General features: G+C 35.0%; 1 protein-coding gene across 5 annotated transcripts in view; it reads right to left on the bottom strand.

Moving 5' to 3' along the window:
* Positions 1-1,877: 1,877 nt before the first annotated feature.
* Positions 1,878-19,353, bottom strand: part of LOC138705059 (small subunit processome component 20 homolog) — a 297,829-nt gene continuing 280,353 nt past the window's right edge. For 4 of the 5 annotated variants that reach the window (XM_069833643.1, XM_069833645.1, XM_069833647.1 and 1 more), the window contains 2 exons: positions 14,783-15,058; positions 1,878-2,253 (listed from right to left, as the gene is read on the bottom strand). In XM_069833643.1, coding sequence (XP_069689744.1) covers positions 2,107-2,253; positions 14,783-15,058 — 423 coding nt within the window. In that variant the 3' untranslated portion in view covers positions 1,878-2,106. The other variant, XM_069833644.1, reaches the window with a different exon arrangement.

The following is a 19,353-nucleotide window of genomic DNA, read 5'->3' as shown; positions in this document are numbered from 1 at the left end:
CTTTTGCAAAAGCCTTTCAGCCAGTCAATGGCTGCTAGCTTTTCTTTGTGCCACTCTTCTGGCACTTTGAGGTTGTTTTTGGTAGCCAGCTCAGATGCTAGCTGTCGAAAGTCTCTCAGGTTTAAACCATAAAGCATTTTTAACCATATAATGATGTAATCATTAAGGGCCATAGTTATATACAATAAAAGTAATTTGATACAGTTGTATGAACACTTTTTAATAATTGAATAAAATTAATAAAATGGGTTAAAAACCATACATGTTTCGGAGGAATGCTCCTCCATCTTCAGTGGTAGTACCACGACACTGGTGTGGGTGGATGTACGACCGCATAGCGTAGCTTAAGGAAGACTACCACTGAAGATGGAGGAGCATTCCTCCGAAACATGTATGGTTTTTAACCCATTTTATTAATTTTATTCAATTATTAAAAAGTGTTCATACAACTGTATCAAATTACTTTTGTTGTATATAACTATTCTACTCATGAACACTGTTGCATCTGACCTAACTTATGTAATTTAATTAAGGGCCATATTCATAGACATTCTTAGCGCAGGCTTCCGGTGGATGATCAGCGAACTAACGTTTTTCGTATTCATAAACCAGTGTTAACGATATGATTATGATTTGAATCCTATACAAGTGATCAGTCAATAGCCAGGGCTAGTTTAGCACGCTCGTAGCGTGGGCTAGCGAAATGTCTGTGCATAGCACCCTAAGAGATTGCTCCAGTTGTTTTGGAAAAATCTGATTGACTGTGTAATTTGGGCACATTCGAGAATCTGGTTCAGTCTTGTATTTTTGGATATATCTGCTCAAAGTCTGAAAGGCTACTCCTTTATTTAAAGCAGTTGCATGGATGCTCATCCCTTTATCAATAACAAGTTGGATAGCTTCCTTCATTATTGTTTCAGAAAATCTCACTATTTCTTTATCAGTTTTTTAACACACGGCATATTGATAATTCTGAAAATAATTATAGTTAGTACAGTAGTCTTTTAAAAGTAATGAATTTTTTGTGACAACAAAGCTTATAATTATAAGAATTTAATTAAATTATTTATTATTTTTTATCATTTTCTCAAATTTTGTGAATATTTTATTTAAGAAACCATTAAAATGTATCCATTATTTTAAGCTAAAATTCCTAAATTGGTTAGTAGTATGTTCATTTTTAATGTTAGTTACCAGTAAATGTAATATAATTAGTTTGTTATTGCAAATCATTAGTACATGGGGAACAGTGAGACGTCTCAATGTACCCTTCAATGGCATGTCTCATTGTTGCCTTTACGCATTGTTTGTTTAAAAATGGCGCTATCACTTAAAAATTGAAACAAGAAAGACGAAACTTAGCCAAACATAACCTCAAATACCATAGTATTAGTTAACGAAACATTCATATTTCTATCTCATTTGTATATCCAATATAAGCTTCATTAAACACAAGCCAAAATTTTACTTCTAGAGTGAAAAATTACGAATTATTTTTTATCACTCATCTTTATAACTACAATCAAATCAAGTATGAAAATACTGTTACTCTACTCATGCAACATACAACTTCACTGTTACCAACATCTCAACATAAAAATGTACCATCTAATAAATAATGTCTCACCATTCTCCCTGTCTCACTGTACTCATTTCTCCCTACTGTAGTTATATCATATTTAAAACAGCAAAAGACTGTAAATTTAAAGCGCTCACGTGCAGAAAAGCATAGGATGAACTAACCTTTGGGACTTGTTCTGTTTTCCCTTTTTTCAGTTCACAAGATTGTGTGGCTCAATACATTATTGTCATTGTAGTTTTAATACTGCCTGTTCCATTCTGTGTCAAGGGGCCATTATTCAGATTCACTCGAAATCACTCTTTGTAAATAAATAATTTATTATTACAGTATGTACTGTACTTAGTAATAATAACACACACAATGTTTTTGTGAGAAAGAATAATTGAAAGTGAAATGTAAAATACACAATATATTATGACCAGAATAATATCATGTTATACAATACATTGCTTCTTAGTTTCTTTACACAATATACAGATATTGACACTTTTTATTGACAATGTAGGCCTATAAATAATCTTATTTCACATGTCTTCAATATGAAAGTCCCTTATCTTAGTCTTTCTAAATTTCTTTCCTTTCATTTTCTCAATCTTTTTCTTCTTGCTTTCCCTTTTCTTCAAATGTTTCTTTATTTTACGCTTAGCTGCTCTCTCTGGTTCAGTCAATACCTAGAGGAGAGGGGGAAAAAACGCATATTTTATAGAGAAATTAACTGTTCTCCATATAGTTAAAACATCATGAAACAAATTATTTCACCTGCATCATTATAATTTATTTACCTAGACTGGAACCCTCAAGGAGAAACAGGAAATAGGAGACCAAAAATTACTTGGTGAAATACTGTAAGAAAGGAAGCCAAACAACAAGGCAAAAGCTGGGCTGATTTTGGCAGAGAACAGCATTCAGTGGCGCACTTTCATTTAGGCCCTATGCTTTCCAGATTGGAAATGCAATTATAGTTTATTTTGCATATTTTTTCCACAAATAGAAAACTGTATAGTGTTCGTATAGCTAGTTGTAAGGCAAAATATAATTTACCACCAACAATTTTTAACTGTTATATTGATAATAATTGATAATAATGGAAAATGAATCTGAAAAATTGACCTGACTATGGCTTTAGCAAATTACTAACACTAATAACTGCTGATTATTAAATGTTGCAATTTAATAGGTAGCAGAAAGTAGAGAAAAGCAGGAGGAAACAGACAAATATTCGATAATATACCCCTCCCCCTGCTAAAGCTAATTTTCATTCCATACAAAATGATTCTACATGTAAACAAATGCATGTGTCTGAAGCAGGACAAAGAATCTATAAACGGTACTTCAATGCGACATTAATTAGTTTTCTGTATGGAAGCACAACTGTTACATATTTTCGAAGTCTTAATGGCAAACTTGCTGCTTTTCTAAACACGAGAAAGAAATGCAATATTTCAAGCAGTTGAAAAACTAATTACGGCTGTGAAGAAAGAATATGATTTGTAAGCAGGATTGTTAAGAGACTGTTTACTATAGATTTGTTTCTGCAGAAGTTTTCAACGGTTTGAAACTGTCATGAACATGTACACTTCAATTTTATACACAGTAAATTCGATGTGCGCATGCTCATGGCTAAAGCCCGGATTTCTATGCAAATGTATGTTTTCATATTATAAGCTTGTTACACTTCTCAAACTTTGAAAATATTCGTTTTATGACTTGTTGATTCCAAATAACCGCACTTTTTCCATGCATGTTTGCACGTTTTGGCTTTTTTGGGAGTAAATTCATGCATAATGCATATTTTGAAGATTTTTAGATTTAATAGCACATAGACTTTTATATTATGCAAATCAGTGGAACACAGTGGTCGCAACACCAGGTATTTCTACCCTTTATGTCATGACATGTAGTGACATAAATGTAAGTTGCAAAATACATGCCCTGTCAGAAGAAATTCAAGTAAGAAGTGATCCACAGATGAAGATGTCACTTAATGTAGGAGAATGGGTAACTGTTACATATGAAGAGCAAGTATACTCAGGCCAGGTAATAGAGTCATTCAGGTAACACAACTGAAGTGTCAGTTATGCACGAGTTTTGCATTGGGGAGTACAAATGGCCAAAGGATCAAGACTGCATCATCTATGATCTGGAGGATATTGTAGAAAAGATTAATTTATCCAAACAGGTGAACAAGAGAAAGTTTCAAATTTTAGAATCTGTAATATTTAATGCTAATGTTGTCACACTATTGTTTGTTATATGTTAAATGTGTTGCTGTCTAACTAAATGCTTTGATAATGCCAAGAAACCATGTTTTTGATTTCATTTTTTATACTTTAGTGCACAAGTCCCATATGTGACAGCCGATGTCCCAAATGTGACAACACAAAAGTAAATTCTACTCTTTTGAAGTGCAAGAAGTTAATCTGAATGGACTAGTTGATAACCAAACTTCACAATGAAAACATAAAAAATTTGTCAAATTTTTAACATTGATAGTTGACTGAATTTTGATAGTAGTGTTACAAAAGTAATATGATGATGGACTTTGAGTGTCCCATATGGCTAATAAAATATTAAGTAACCCCAGTAATACGGCTTGCACTAAGGATCTAAATGCATTCAATCTCCTGAAGTGTCCTGCTAAGTCTCATAACAAGCCAAATTTTGTTGCAACTATTTTAGTAGCTGTTAAGGTAATTATTTCAAAATAAAATTGTGGTCTTTGGGCCATCCACTGAAATGATGGAGTGAGACTGTAATACATGATAGGAAGATGAGAGGAAGAAAATAATCAGCAACTTTCCCATATGTGACAGTGGAATGACCCTTGAGAAGGATAAGAAAAGAGAATGCATAATCCTAATATAGGGTGTCCATTCATTCATCTTTTTTCCCTGGACAGTCCCATTTTTTGGCAAAATGTCTCACTGTCCCAAAAAATTCTCTGGGGACAATCGAATGTCCCGCTTTTTTGTAATGATGCTTTGTCAATATATTTTACACTGCAAAATGATTTGGTTTGTAGTTTGCAGGTAACTTGTTGTCCAAATACATTATAGGCTTGGAAATGGAACTTCTAGGACATATAGAATTGTTGAGCTATAATAATCTTTGGCTTTTACTGACATATGTTTTTAGCAGTTGGTAGCATCAGTATGGATATGTTTTTCGATTTTTTATCTGGTTGGTTTGAATTGTAACAACATCCTGTTTCGTTCTTCTGATAGATATAGGTAGACGTAGTGTTCGGATTTGAACAATTACATTGAGCTTTTTAAATCTCTGCAATTACTGTTTCTGTGTTTTAACATGCCAAAACGAAGGTGTTGTTTCAATAGCAAGATAAAAAGTGAGTTTCCTTTTATCGCCAGTAATGGAGAGACTGTAGAATGTACGTTGTGCAAACTGAAGTTTGATATTGGACATGGTGGTGGATCTGATATTGAGAATCACGTTAAGACAAAAAAACATTGCATGGGTATTCAAACAAAAAAGTGCAAATAAAACCATGAGTGATTAGTTATTCTTAAAAACAGTGACTGAAATGGATAGGCAGCTGGCAGCACAAAAAGCTACTTTTGCATACTTTAGTGCAATGCATAATCATAGTTTCAGGTCAATAGATTGTTCTATAGTAAATAAACTTTTCAATCCTAAATTCATGTGTGGTCACACAAAATGTAAAGCAATAATTTATAATGTTATTGCACCGTATGCAGCTCAGGAGGTTTTGGATGAACTGAAATGTGCTCAATTCATTTCAGTAATGATCGATACATCTAATCATCTGGATTTGAAGTTGGTTCCTCTCCTAGTCAGATATTTTCATCCTGAAAATGATGTCATGATCAAAGTGCTAGAATTACTTTATTTATCTTGGGAAACTTCAGATTTACTGCAGAATTGTGTCGAAAGTTTTAAAGAAAAATGAACTTGAGGAAAAGGTAATTGCAATTTCTGCACACAATACGAACACCAATTTTGGTGGTAAAGAGAGGAAAGGGAAAAACAATTTATTCTATAAACTGCAATAAAAAAAGTGTTGGCTGCCCTGCACATGTAGTGCACAATTCTTTCGTTACAAACTGGTTTAGATTGCTTACCAATCAGTTGTCAGTTAACTGTGAACAAAATCTATCAGCACTTCCACATTTATATAGTAAGGGTTGAATCTCTCAATTCATTCTGTGAGTTTACTGCACTGAATCTAAAACTGTACTCGACCACAGCAAGACAAGATGATTATCCCTGTTACCAGCATTGGAAAGAATTATAGACATATTTCCTGCTTTGAAGTCCTATTTTTTTTTCCAATTGATAAGTGTCCTGTTATCTTCAAACAATTCTTTGAAAATCCTCTTTCCATTACTCTTCTGCATTTTCTTATCAGCCAGCTAAAACCTTTCTCCACAACAATTAAAAGTCTTGAAAAACAAATTACAATAGTGGAAGTCTATCAAGAAATAAACAAATTATTGGATAAATTGCAGTGCAGAAAAACTTCTGCAGTATTTAATCAACTAAGACAGCTGGAAGAAAAGGGGAAAATTACTTTGGAAGAATTTCACAGTTATGCTGATGTCTTCTATGACTTCTGCATTGAGTACATTAATGAATGATGTTTATCATTTCTCACACCATTGAAAGCCTTCGATTGGATGTTATTGGAAAAGGAGCAGATGAAGTAGAAGAATATTCTGAATTATTGTGCTTTTGTTAAAAGTTTTGTACCAAGCATTTCTCTTGATGAAGACGAATTGTTTGATAAATTTTCATGTGTCCAGAGCTATCTAAACAGTAAAATCGAAGACAGTGATGAAATAAAAAGTGAAAATGTTTGTGAAAAGTGGTGTAAAATGTTTGTCTATTTCAATAGTAAAAACATTAACATTCAGAACATGGTTCAATTGGTAGGATTTTGTCTGGCAATTCCTGGGTCAAATGATGCTGTGGAACATGTGTTTTTCCCTAACAAACAGTCTATGGTCAAAGGATAAAAACAGGATGAAAGTTGAAGCAGTCAAGGCCTTGCTCATTGTCAAAGCAAACAGCACTTCTTGATAAAGTACACAAAACAGAAAAGTACAGCGACAAAGAGGCATCTATCTCTGCTGAATAAATGAAGAAGAAACAGAAGTCATTTGGGGTCATTTCAATGCAGCATACAAAAGTAAATGTGAATATTCAATAAAAGTATGGTCAATAAAATTTCTGCCCCCCCCCCCCTTTTTGCAAATGTCCCAGGTTTTTCTTTAAACATTTTGTACATGTCCCCTTTTTTCATAAAACCAAAATGGACATCCTATCCTAATAGACAACTGGAACACAGTAATAGGAGAAGGACAAGATGGAAGAACAGCTGGAAAGCAAGGATTGGGAAAAAGAAATAACAGAGAAGAATCTTTGGTGAACTTCTGTAAAAGGAATGCAATGACTGTTGGAAATACATTATTCCAACAACATAAAAGAAGAAGATACACGTGGATATGGATGATAGGAACGATAGGAGATATGAGACAGACTATAAACTGGTATAAAAAAGATTCCTAAATTGCTTAAAAAATGGAAGGGCTCTACCAAGTGCAGATAATAAATCAGATCATGTTTCACTGATAGGTGAAGTAGATATTCGTCTGAAGAAGATAAGAGGAAGATAGGTGACAAAGAAATTGGACATAGAAAAACAGAAGAATGAAGAGGAAAGAATAAAATTTGAAGCAAATTTTCAAGATAAAAATGCTAAATTAGAATCCAGCCTCAAAACACTAAAGAATGCTGGACTCATCTAAAAAGCTGCATACAGATAACAGCAGAAGAAACAGTAGGATAGGGTAAACCTTGGTAATTTGGTGGCAGTGGTTATTTCGTTTGGCTCTTTCGTGAACTAACCAATGGCCTTATGAGATTCAAATTTCCGCCAAGGGATTGCATATCGTCGTTAAGATAGCAAAACCTCGTATCTCAAAAACCCACAATTTTCAGGAAACTGAAAAAACTGTCTCATATCCACAATTTTGATTCAATCTGTGTGACACCAATATTGTTTAATATCTACTATTAAACCAAATGTTGAATGTATATAATTCATATTAACTACGCATTATAAATAAATTATGGGGCCTTTTTGTGAGATACGAGGTTTTAACACAAACAACTTTGAAAAAAGATAAAGTTACGAGTTTTTGCATTTTACTGAAAATCGATCTCATAGCGAAAGGAAGGAAATAAACAATTTAACATATCTTAATTTAACCCAAGTTTAATTGGAGGAACTTAATATAATTCAAATACAGTAATGCAGTATGCCTACAAGAACACAATAGTAAGTATTACACATTTTATGTCCTTTATCTACTGAATTATTTATGAAGACCCTTGTAAAATGGATGATACTCTCTTGGAATAACCAGCTTTAAAGACATCAGGTCGACGTATTTTTGTGTAGAAATAGGAATAGGTCCAGCATAAAGTTGTTTCTCACTTCCGATGATTGTATTTGGGCGTCTAGGAATTAATTTCAAATCGTTGTCAAAATTCAACTTGTATAAAATACCAATATTTGGAGTATACTTCAGTGCAGAAATGTCAGTAACACACGGCTCACCAACTTTATTTCCTGGACGTATTGACTTGTAGAACTGAATTTCAGAGTAATCCTTGAAAAACTCATGACACAAATATTTCACTTTGTACTGCCCTTGTTTACCACATCGTGCTTCTTTTATCATTTGAACATAACTGGCTGGGGAGTACAGATCCCTGTTTTTCTTTCTTTCAATTGTAGAATGGACGCTGTCGCATTCCATTTGGGTATGCCCTCTCACCAAGTATTTCTGCATAATCGTTGTTCCACTGGCAACGCTATAATGTTGCAATACATTAGAGACGACTGCATTTCTATTTTGGGCACAGCAGCCATCACTGTAAAATATTTTGTTTTTATTTTTACCGCAGTCTTTTATTTCTGTGTCCAAGAAATTTGCAATGCTTGTTGCAAACACGTTGGCGTCCAGTCCTCCTTCACCTTCATGCCAAACATAACATACTACAGATCCGTCTCCTAAATTGTAAATTGTGAAATTATGACATGCTAATTTCTGTTTAAAATACATAGAACGGCTTGAGTAGCAGGAACTAGCTGAACCGCTTGAACATCCATGGTAAACACACAGCATTTACCTTCTTCTGCTTCCTTTTTGTCTACAGATTTTTCCTGTCTTGCTCTCTCTTTCTTCAACTGATGTGCATTATAATCATCATCTGAAACATTGTGTAGTTTATAAGAAAGGCACAGATCACACTCATCTTTCTTTGGTTTGAAAAGGGCAATGTTGTGTTCCTTAATGAGTTTCACAAATAAGTCTCTACCAGCCACAGGTTGAATATTATTGCAGCTGTTGCACTCTTCTTTAAATACTCTAAAAGTTCACTGAATGATGAGAAATGTGGCTCCAAATAAAGCTTGGAAGTAGATGATCTGCAATAATGGGATGGCAATTTCGAAATTTTATCAAGAAATTTAGAAACATTATTTTTCATTAAGCTATTTCCATCTTTACGAACTTCCTTTGATTTTGAATCTCCCTCTGCTGTGTCTTTGACCCAACTGCTGACCGACCATTCACCAATCCCTAACGTTGAAAGGAACATTTCCTTGCACACAGGTATTACATTATCCTTTATTTTTAAATTGTACTGGAAACTGCATTTTCTTCTTGATTCTCCTATTGTTGTTTTTTGTTTAACATCTTTCCTGTTTACCAGAGTAGCAACATAAATTTTTCTTTGATCCCAATTCATGTGTGACCAGAAAAATTTAAATATTTCAGTTCGGTTCTCGTCAGTTATGGAAGAGCACTTTCTTTTGTTTTTTGATCTTAAACATAATTGGGATGAGCACCGCGGTCCAATTTGACGAGGCTCTCTTGTTATTTCTATTTTGCCTTCCTTTTTTTTTTTTTTACTAAGGCTCTTATATTCTTCACCTTTCATTCTAAAATTTTTTGTTTTATTTCTTTTCCACAGTATGGGGTCTGCTTTTCCTTTTTGAGCACGTTTTTTAATTTTCACAACTCCTTCTGTAACATTTACAAGTTCCTGTTCTTTATGACTGTCAATATGCATTAGTGAGTGATCTCTTATGCCTACATCAAAGCTCTCGTTTTCTAACAGAATAAATTTATCTGTTATACCCTCATTTTCATTTTCTCCTAGATTATGGTCTCTTTTATGATCAGTTTCCTTACTTGTGGTATTCTTCGATCTTGTATAACTAATTTTCTTCCTCCTTTTTCTTCTGGGCGCTGGATCATCAACATCTGATTCTTCAGACATAGTGTCACTGCTAGGCTCAAAACTTGAGCTCGAGTCTTCAAAATCGCTACCTTCTATCTGGCTCATAACTGAAGTATTATAATCCTTTGTACCTGTTTTTGTTGTCGGTGGTGGTGGTGGTGGTGGTGGTTATGGTGGTGGTGGTGGTGGTTATGGTGGTGGTGGTTATGGTGCTGCTGTTGGTGCTGCTGCTGCTGGTTCTGGTGGTGGTGATGATGATGGAGGTGGTCCTGGTGGTAGTATCGGCAGCATTGGCAACAGAGGTGACAATACTGGAGATTTCACTGATGTGGATAATTCTCCAGTTAATTGCAGTGTCATTTCAAGAATATTTCTCCCTCTTGATTGATAACGTGTGTTTGGTTGTAATTCCTTATCCTGAAATAAGTAGAATTCTTGATATCCAGATATACAACTTTCCATTTTGAAAGTACAATACTTTGGGTTTTATTTGTAATTCAGACACTTTAGTCTTACTTTAGAAATAATTTACCTACAAACTGTAATGTGCTGATTATATAATTAATGAGTGTAAATAATAACGTGGATAGTGTTTCGTAGGATAACTAACCTTACTTTGCTAACAGATTCTGAATTAGTATTTCAAGTGATCTATTTACTTACCATCTCTAATGTGTAACCAGCTGCTGTTGTTCACTTCAGAGATTAATTCGCTTTCGCATAATATAATATATGATGGACACAAAATTAATAGTTTTAATAGATTTTCGATTACTAAACAGTTCTATTAACTTCCATGAATAAATTCAATAATGTAATAACAGAAAAGCGCGGCAAATCATAACGCGGTAAATTGGAATGATGAGATACGAGTTATGGAATCTTAAAACTGGAGCATAGAATGGCCAATTGTTGTGCGATAAACATGTATGTTGAGATACGAGTTTTAACACCTTAAAGTATAAACATCGCGAGATACAAGGTTTTGATACATCTACATTGTGCTGCTATTATTCAACATATTGAGATGCGGGTTCTTGCATCTTGTGCGGCACGTGTTGTTTAACATCATGAAACTCAGAGCTCAAAATCGTCAATTTTTGAGATACGAGGTTTTGCTATCTTAACGACGATATGTTGTCCGGTTTCCAGAAACATACAGTTACGCTTTGTGTGACTATTGTAGCTGCTTCAGTGACCTTTTATGTTTGGAGAGGGCAAGTTAGCGTCGACTTCTCAGGCGTACAAATTTTGTGAATGTTTATAATTACATTATAGGCTTATTACTAAAGGTAAGCACATGATATTTGGTACAATGATTTATTATACCTTAATGAAATTTTAGAAAATATTTTTGGAATTTCACATACAGCTGTAGTCGCCTTATAGGCTTACCTTCACTGGTAGAAATCTTACCTGTTTAAGGCGAAATTTTGTTGAGTATTAAGTGTTACAGTTTATAGTATTTTAAAAATTGTATTACAATACGAATTTTAGAAATCTGAAGATAAGATGTGATAACAAAAAAGAAAAGGAGGACGCAATGGGTTCAGTGTAGCTTCTGTTTCATTTGCTATCATGCTAAGTGCCAATGATAAGTGCTAGATGACTTACTTGCAAGAATTATGACAGAAGATGAAACATGGCTCCACCATTTTGGGCCGTAGACAGAAGCAGACAATGGAGTGGCATCATGCAAATTCACCAAAGAAATAGAAATTCAAAACTGCACCTTTGGCAGGAAAAGTTATGGCTACTGTGTTTTTCGATTCAGAAGGACTCTTGGTTTTGGACATCATGCTACACGGAACCATCATTAATTCTGACGCGTATGTGGCAACTCTCAAGAAACTTCAAGCTCGACTGAGTTGTGTTCGACAACATCGGGAGAAGCAGGATGTTCTGCTATTGCACGACAACGCACAGCCATATGTCAGTCACAAGACCACAGACCAGATCAGAAAATTCGGATAGACAACACTGAAACATCCACCTCACAGTCCTGAACTGGCAATTACCATCTCTTTGGTAAAATGAAGGATCCCTTCACGGAACGAGGTTAGAAGATGACTCCCTTGTACACATTGCTAAATAGTGGCTCAGATGTGTTAGTCCAGACTTTTAACGTGCTGGTCTACAGGCCCTCATTCCTAGGTTACGTAAGGCAGTTGAAAGGGATGGGAATTATGTGGAAAAGTGACATTTTGTACCTGAAGGATGTATCTACATTCTGTGAAAATAGCAAAGCTGTAGGATAAAAATATAATTTTTAAACAAATGTTATGCATTACTTTTGGAGTCACCCTAGTAATATAAGCTATAGTAAAGTCCGTAATAAAAGTGTTCGCCATTTCAGGGCAAAGAAGATCCCTTTTTAATTTCAATTTTTACTTCGATTTCATTCTCATTATGTGCTGATATGTATTTCTATGTTTTCTTGCTATGAGTATTAGACGGAATTATTATGTTTGAAGTCTTGTAACAATAAATGAGAATTTCATTTGACTTTAATGAATTTTTCCACAATTCTTCTACCGCTCATGAAATTATCAATGTAATATCACGAAATTACTAACGTTATCACGAAATAACCAACCATTTAGCTTAAGTTGTAAAAGTGGTTTTTGGCCCTTATTCAAGAACGTGTCCAATCTTTTACGTCTCCAGATTTGTACAGTAAGTTATCGTCTTTTAGATGAAAAAATCGGAATAAGGATATATTTACACATTTTCATGAAATCATCACGAAATTACCAATGTTTACCCTACAGAGAAAGTACGAATATTAAGAAATCTTGGGTCACAAGAAAAATGTTGGAGGAGATGGTAAAATGGAAAAACACCAACTCAGAAGAAGGTAGAAGAAACTATGGAAAAATAAACAATGAAATAAAAGGAGAAATTGATAAAGCAAAGGAAGACTGGATGGAACATAAATGTGAAGAAATAGAGAATCTAGAGAAAAAAGGGAGATATTATTTAATGTACCATGAAGTAAAATGTTTGGGAACCACAAATAAGAACTGGAAATCCAGTGTTGCTGCCAATATCTAAGAAAAATAATGCCAAGAAATGTAATGAGTTCAGGACTATTAGTCTGATATTGCACTTGGTGAAGATTTTCCTGCGAATAATGAATCAATGTTTATATTCTAAGATGGAAGGAGAGTTGGAAAAAGAGCAATTTGGATCCAGGAAGGGAAAAGGTATGAGAGATACAATTGGACTGTTGTGAACAATCAGTGAAAGATACATAGAGAAAAATAAGAAAATGTATGTGGTATTTTGTGGACCTGGATGAAGCTTTTGACAAAGTGGAATGGAATAAACTTACTGGGATCCTGAAGAAAACTGGTGCAGAGTCGAAAGTGAGGAAGCTATTAAGTAATCTTTATATGAAACGAGTAAAAGTCAGGATAGGAGAGAAAATGTCAAATGGAAGTGGAACAGGGAAACGGATATAATGAGGATGTCCTTTATCAACTATCCTGTTTAACATCTACTTGGAGGATTTAGTGAAGAAGTGTTTTCAGAACATGGAAGGGATTATGTAAAAGGAAGAAGAATGAAGTGCATATTATTTGCTGTCAATGTATTGCATTGTTAACTGATACTACTGTAAGATATATGCTAATGAAGCTAAATGACAGCTGTACGCAGTATGTGATAAAGTTAAATGCAAACAAGACAAAGATCATAATTATCAGAAGAAAAATTAAGGAGACAAACATGCCAATTCGAAATTAGGTAGTAGAACAAGTGGATAGCTTCAAATACTTGGTGTGTACTATAAGCAATAACATGAGCCAGGAAGTCAAAAGGATAGGAATGGTAAAGGAAAGAACAAGGAGCATTTTCTGTAAACCTTTGGAAAAGGAACTAAGAAAGAAACTGGTGAAGTGCTTTGTGTGGAGTGTGACACTGTATTGGACACAAACATGGATATCTACGATGAAGTAAAAAAAAACTACTAGAAGCATTTGAAATGTAAATATAGAGAAGAACAGAGCATGTGACATGGACAGACAAAATAAAAAAAAAAAAGCTGTACTAGATAGACTGTGTGAAGAAAGAATAATGAAGAAAATGACAAGGAAAAGAAATAGGCTGGGTCACTGGGTAAGTAGAAAGTGCCTACTGTAGGATGCACTGGAAGAAATTTTATTGTGAATGGGAAAAATGTTCGGGGCAGAAAAGAATATCAAATGACAGACAACATTAAGATATGTGGATCATATGCAGAGACGAAGAGGAAGGAGGAAAAGAGGAAAGATTGGAGAATTCTGGGTTTACAGTGAAGGACCTACCCTTGGGCAGAAAAATGAATGAATGAAAATGATCAAATCTGGTATAAGATATGGTCACAGCAGTGGGGTGTGGCACTAGCATTAGTAAATTACAGTAAATGAAATTGATTGGTATCTCAATTGAAATTGAGCTTGTAACATGAAAAATATGTAAATTTAATTACATTACTTAAAAATATATTATTGTGATTTTGTGAAAATATTGTATTGTGTGTTTGTGAAAATTTATTATTAACATGTGTTTGTTACAGTATATTTAATGGGTATTAAGAATATGTAAATGCAATGTAGTTAAATGGCTAAAGGATGTAATGAGTTTTGTGTGTCTACATATGCACACATACACATATCTATGCATACACGAGCCCACATGCAAACACACACGTACATACACAACCCTCCCTACATGTACAGACACACTGCACTGAACATAATGTATATATTATAGTTTCTACAATTCCTAGAATACTTTATACTGAGTGGTTCAAAGCACCAATTATTCCTGTTTCTTGTAGATAAGATGTTTAAATAAATGTTTTAGGGAAGTTACAGCTGAAAATATGCTTATCTCTTATATTTGAGACATATCGAATGTACTTACTTCTTGTGCTTGCTGTTTCTTGCGGTTTGCTCGTCTTGCAGCCAAATTGATTTGCAGACGAGAAAGATGCTGCAAATATATCTCCATTCCCAACTTTTTCTTTATTAAGTCAGAAACTTGTTTTGCCAATTGAGACAAATGTTTGCCTGAGTCAGATTCATCATTACTGACTAATTCGCGAGATAGTGGCGCAAGCAGTTGGTAGGCAAACTGAGGAAGTCCTTCATGTCCCAAATCCAAAACGATAGCTCCAATCCATTTAAACACAGCTGTACGCTACAATACACATGAAATGCACATAATTACTCTTATTTCATAATTTTAATGAAAAATAGTATTAATACAGATCATGGTCAAAGCTAGCAAGAAGAGGAATGGAAGCTAACAACCAAACAATAAGAGAAGCAGTGGTGGATGTACACCTTGACACAGAAATTGGTTGCTGTTCTGAGACAAAATCCCACTTCAGAATAGCTCAGAAATCATTGTGTACTCTGTGTTCACACACGTGAGTTTATTTAATTTCAGTGTCATTTTACTAGCAATACAGCTGATGCAAAGCATTTATTTCATTCAAGGATGATAATCCATAACTTTATTGTGTATGAGTGGTTAAAAAGTATGGCTTATAATCATAACGTCAGGAGCTCGAATTCACTTTATTTGTAAAACATTTTTATATCTTTTAAACACTTATTACTGATTTTAATGAATTATGACTTAATAATTGGGAAATTATGGTAGACAACTGATAATTTTACACCAAGAACTTTAGTTACAGAACTGCAATCTCCTAAAAAAGAAGAGCAAGAAAAAGAAAAGAAAATCTGCATCATCACATAATAAATCTAGTTAAAAATAAAGATTTAATATGAAATAAAGAGCCATTGCAACTACAGCGCATGCAGTCGTGGCCAATGGAAAAGAGTGCATTTCATTTTAACATGGCAGACAATAGATCTATTGTGTACAAGGTGTTAAACGCATGACTTGTAAGTCTTAGACCTGGATTTTGATCCCGGTTACTTGAAAGAAATTTTTATATTTCTTTTATAGGCCTCATATTACTTACTTCAACGATTTTTAGTTCATAATCGAATAGTTATTGTGATTGAATAATTATACACCCAGGAGTCTTGTTTCAGAACTAAATTGCAATTTCCTTGAGAAAAGATAGGCAGGAAAAAAATATTGTATTATCAAATGATGGAACTAGAAAGGGGCATTAAAATAAAATAAAGCAGGCTATTTTCAAATTTGACACAAATTTAATAGATCTGTAAACCTTATGCTGCAACAACTCCTCGCAGCCACTGGCATGGCTCAGTCGGCTGAGACACTTGTCTGACAATCTGAAGTTGCACTTGGAAGAGGGTTCGATTCCCACTTGGGCTGATTACCTGGTTGGGTTTTTTCCGAGGTTTTCCCCAACAGTAAGGCGAATTCTTGGCCTCATATCGCCAGATACCCTCTCGCTATCAGCAATCCTATCGATGCTAAATGACCTAGTACTTGATACAGCATCCTTAAATAACCAGAAAAAACTCCCTGCAGTCTATTGGGCATGGAATCGACAGGATCATCTTTGGGCCACTTGAATGATATATGGGACTTCACTTTCGGGCACACATTCTTGATGGAACTGAGATCTGGAGAGTTAGGCAGTTAAGCCAACAGATCAGCGACAAAGCAGTCTCGGACTACATAAAAACTGTGAACAGGATAAATATCCTGCTGGAATTAAATAATTACATCAGGTTATCATCCTTATGGAAAGAAGTATTATATTATTCAATATATGTATTGAGGTCCATCCAGCTTGCCTTTGACTTTCCACAATACACCATGTCCTTGACATGACATCCACCCTCAGTAGGAAATACTATGACAGCCACTGTGAAAGCATGATGTCATATTTTTTGGGTCGTCATGTGACACATGAGGACGAAAGACTATTTTTGGCCTGATTTTTTTCAGAAAAAACAAAAATGTGACTTCATCTGTAAAGATTACATCATCCCAGATACTGTCAGTATGTAACTCCGAAATAGTCACGTTATCTCTCACTGCAGCAACTCTAGGAAAGAGCCCTGCATCCCTCTAACATTTGAGAGCTATGTAAGAAGACTTGGGGAACTCAAAACATGCTCTGGTAGACGAAGTAGTTTGGAAAGGATTCTTTACTGCCTCAGTTACCAAAGCAGCATTCTGTGCAAAAATTGAAAAACATCCACCTGAACCAGGATGCCATTGCAAAATTCCTTGAAGCAACTGTTGAAAATGTATCCATGAACTTGTGTACTCCGATACTATTACAAATGCTACTGTGAATTATTTCAGATAATGGTTTTGATAAGGTTTATGAAAAGACAAAATGTCTAATTCGTTTAGTCCTCACATTTCTTATGACAACATGTTCCAGTGAAAGAAATATGAGCATATTAAAATACATCAAAGCATTCTTAAGGAACTCTATGAAAAACATTAGACTAACAGCGTATTCCGAATCTCACCGGTCCGGTGGCATCAATGACGTCACGTTGCAGTGAAATAAGGAACAAAACTGCTGGAAGGATCGATGGCTGTCATGGCGACTGTACAAGTTGTTCTCTGTGCTACGCTAGCAAAATTTTGCGAAATTTTCGTACTCCCATCTCGTTCAAAGAAAAGAGAGCATAAACAATTTATTTCTTGAACCAGTAGTAATAACGGGTCCGTTGACATGTTTGCTCATAAGCCATTAACATATTGTTTTTACGTTCTGCTCATTACAAACAATACAGCAGAATTAAAGCAGAACACACCGCCATGACACAACAGTGCACAATGTTATTCGTCTGCTAATTCCCGCCCTATACAAGAACCAATCAGATTCACTGATGGCAGTTGATGGAGACTGCTACCACCTCTGCAAGTTGATGGCACCGGTGCGACACCGGTGGAGCATCAATGACGTCATCGGTGGAATTCAGAACACAGTGATGCCATCGGATTGCTCACCGGTGAGATTCGGAATACGCTCTAAGCAACTTGCATACACCTGGAATACAGAAATCTCTATTGAATGAGCTTTCTAAGAATCAGAGATTCAGAGATCGTGTTGTTGATGTATTTGTAGAGAGGAAAGAGCATCGTATGGAGTTAATCTACAAAAAGATCTAAAGTAAGCCTCAGACTCCCCAGTAAATTACAACTAGCTTCGCCACTACTGTGAAAAGAGGAGATGGGAGGTGTTGAAGCAATTTCTAATAACAATGGAATCTCAACTTCCTGAGCGTAACTTTCAAATACAAAAACTTTTAAAACATGGGTTTGGTTTTCAGGACTTTTCTGAAAAGAAAAAAATAATTTTTGAAATTAGACCAATGTGCAATCTGAAAGAACTTAAAGTACGTACAAACAAATCATACATGAGAAAGTTAAATTTAGAGCAGTGTAGTAAAACAGAGCGGCTATGCGGTTGCCACATTACATGGAAATTGTTTTGTTGGCCATGTCTTTTATTTAATAACAAACAAAATGTATAGAACAAGACTGGCTTCAATGATGTAAACAAACTCCATAAAGCATTGAAACGATATGAAAACTCTCAGTCTCACACTGTTTCAGCAATACAATTTGCAATGTTTGGCATATCGAGAGTTGATTTTCAACTTGACAATCAAAAGTGCCTGGCAACACTGCAACGAGACTATCCACAATATGTAGAATCCAAATCACGTAAAGTGAAGTGGATAGGCATTGGATGGATACATTACATACAGTAGAACCTCGATTATCCATCGGAATTAAGGGGAAGGGAGGAACGGTTAATCGAAAAAGACGGATAATCCATTCTGCATCTTCTGACATTACTTTTATGTTTCTTTAAAGAAGTCTGTCACTTTTATCTGGACTTTACTACCAGATATATTTTATGTCCTTTCTATTTCTCTGAAGTAAACGATGTCCAGAATGAAGTGTCATCTTCTTGCTCCTTGCAGTGAAACTCGTGGTTAAGGCACTATATGAGTCGCCTAGAATCAAACTGCACTTTCTCCAAATTATGAAATATGGGATTAAATTATGTTTCGGTGCAGAATTTTGCGGATAATGTGATAAATTGCTCCTTTGGAGTCAAACTGGAATTTTTTTATTTGGTTATTTAACGACGCTGTATCAACTACTAAGTTATTTAGCATCGATGAAATTGGTGCTAGCGAGATGAGGCCGAGGATTCGCCATAGATTACCTTGAATTCGCATTACGGTTGGGGAAAACCTCGGAAAAAACCCAACCAGGTAATCAGCCCAAGCGGGGATCGAACCCGCGTCCGAATGCAACTTCAGACCGGCAGGCAAGCGCCTTCACTGACTGAGCCACGCCGTTGATCTGCATTAGCTTCAGTAATGAAATCAGCGTTTGGAATCTAATTGAACTAGTTTTTTCGTTTTTTTTTTTCTGAAAAAAAAAAAAATCAGATTTTTTGATAAAGTACAGTTTGATTCCACGCGAGTCGTTTTCTTTTCCTTCACCATCATCATTGTAACTCACACTAGTAGCCTCATACGCAGATCGAAGTTTTGCTGGAG

The sequence above is a fragment of the Periplaneta americana genome, chromosome 8 (assembly GCF_040183065.1).
Source record: "Periplaneta americana isolate PAMFEO1 chromosome 8, P.americana_PAMFEO1_priV1, whole genome shotgun sequence".
Classification (NCBI taxonomy): domain Eukaryota; kingdom Metazoa; phylum Arthropoda; class Insecta; order Blattodea; family Blattidae; genus Periplaneta; species Periplaneta americana.
Note: the sequence above shows the minus strand (reverse complement) of the source record. Positions and strands in the feature narration are given on the sequence as shown.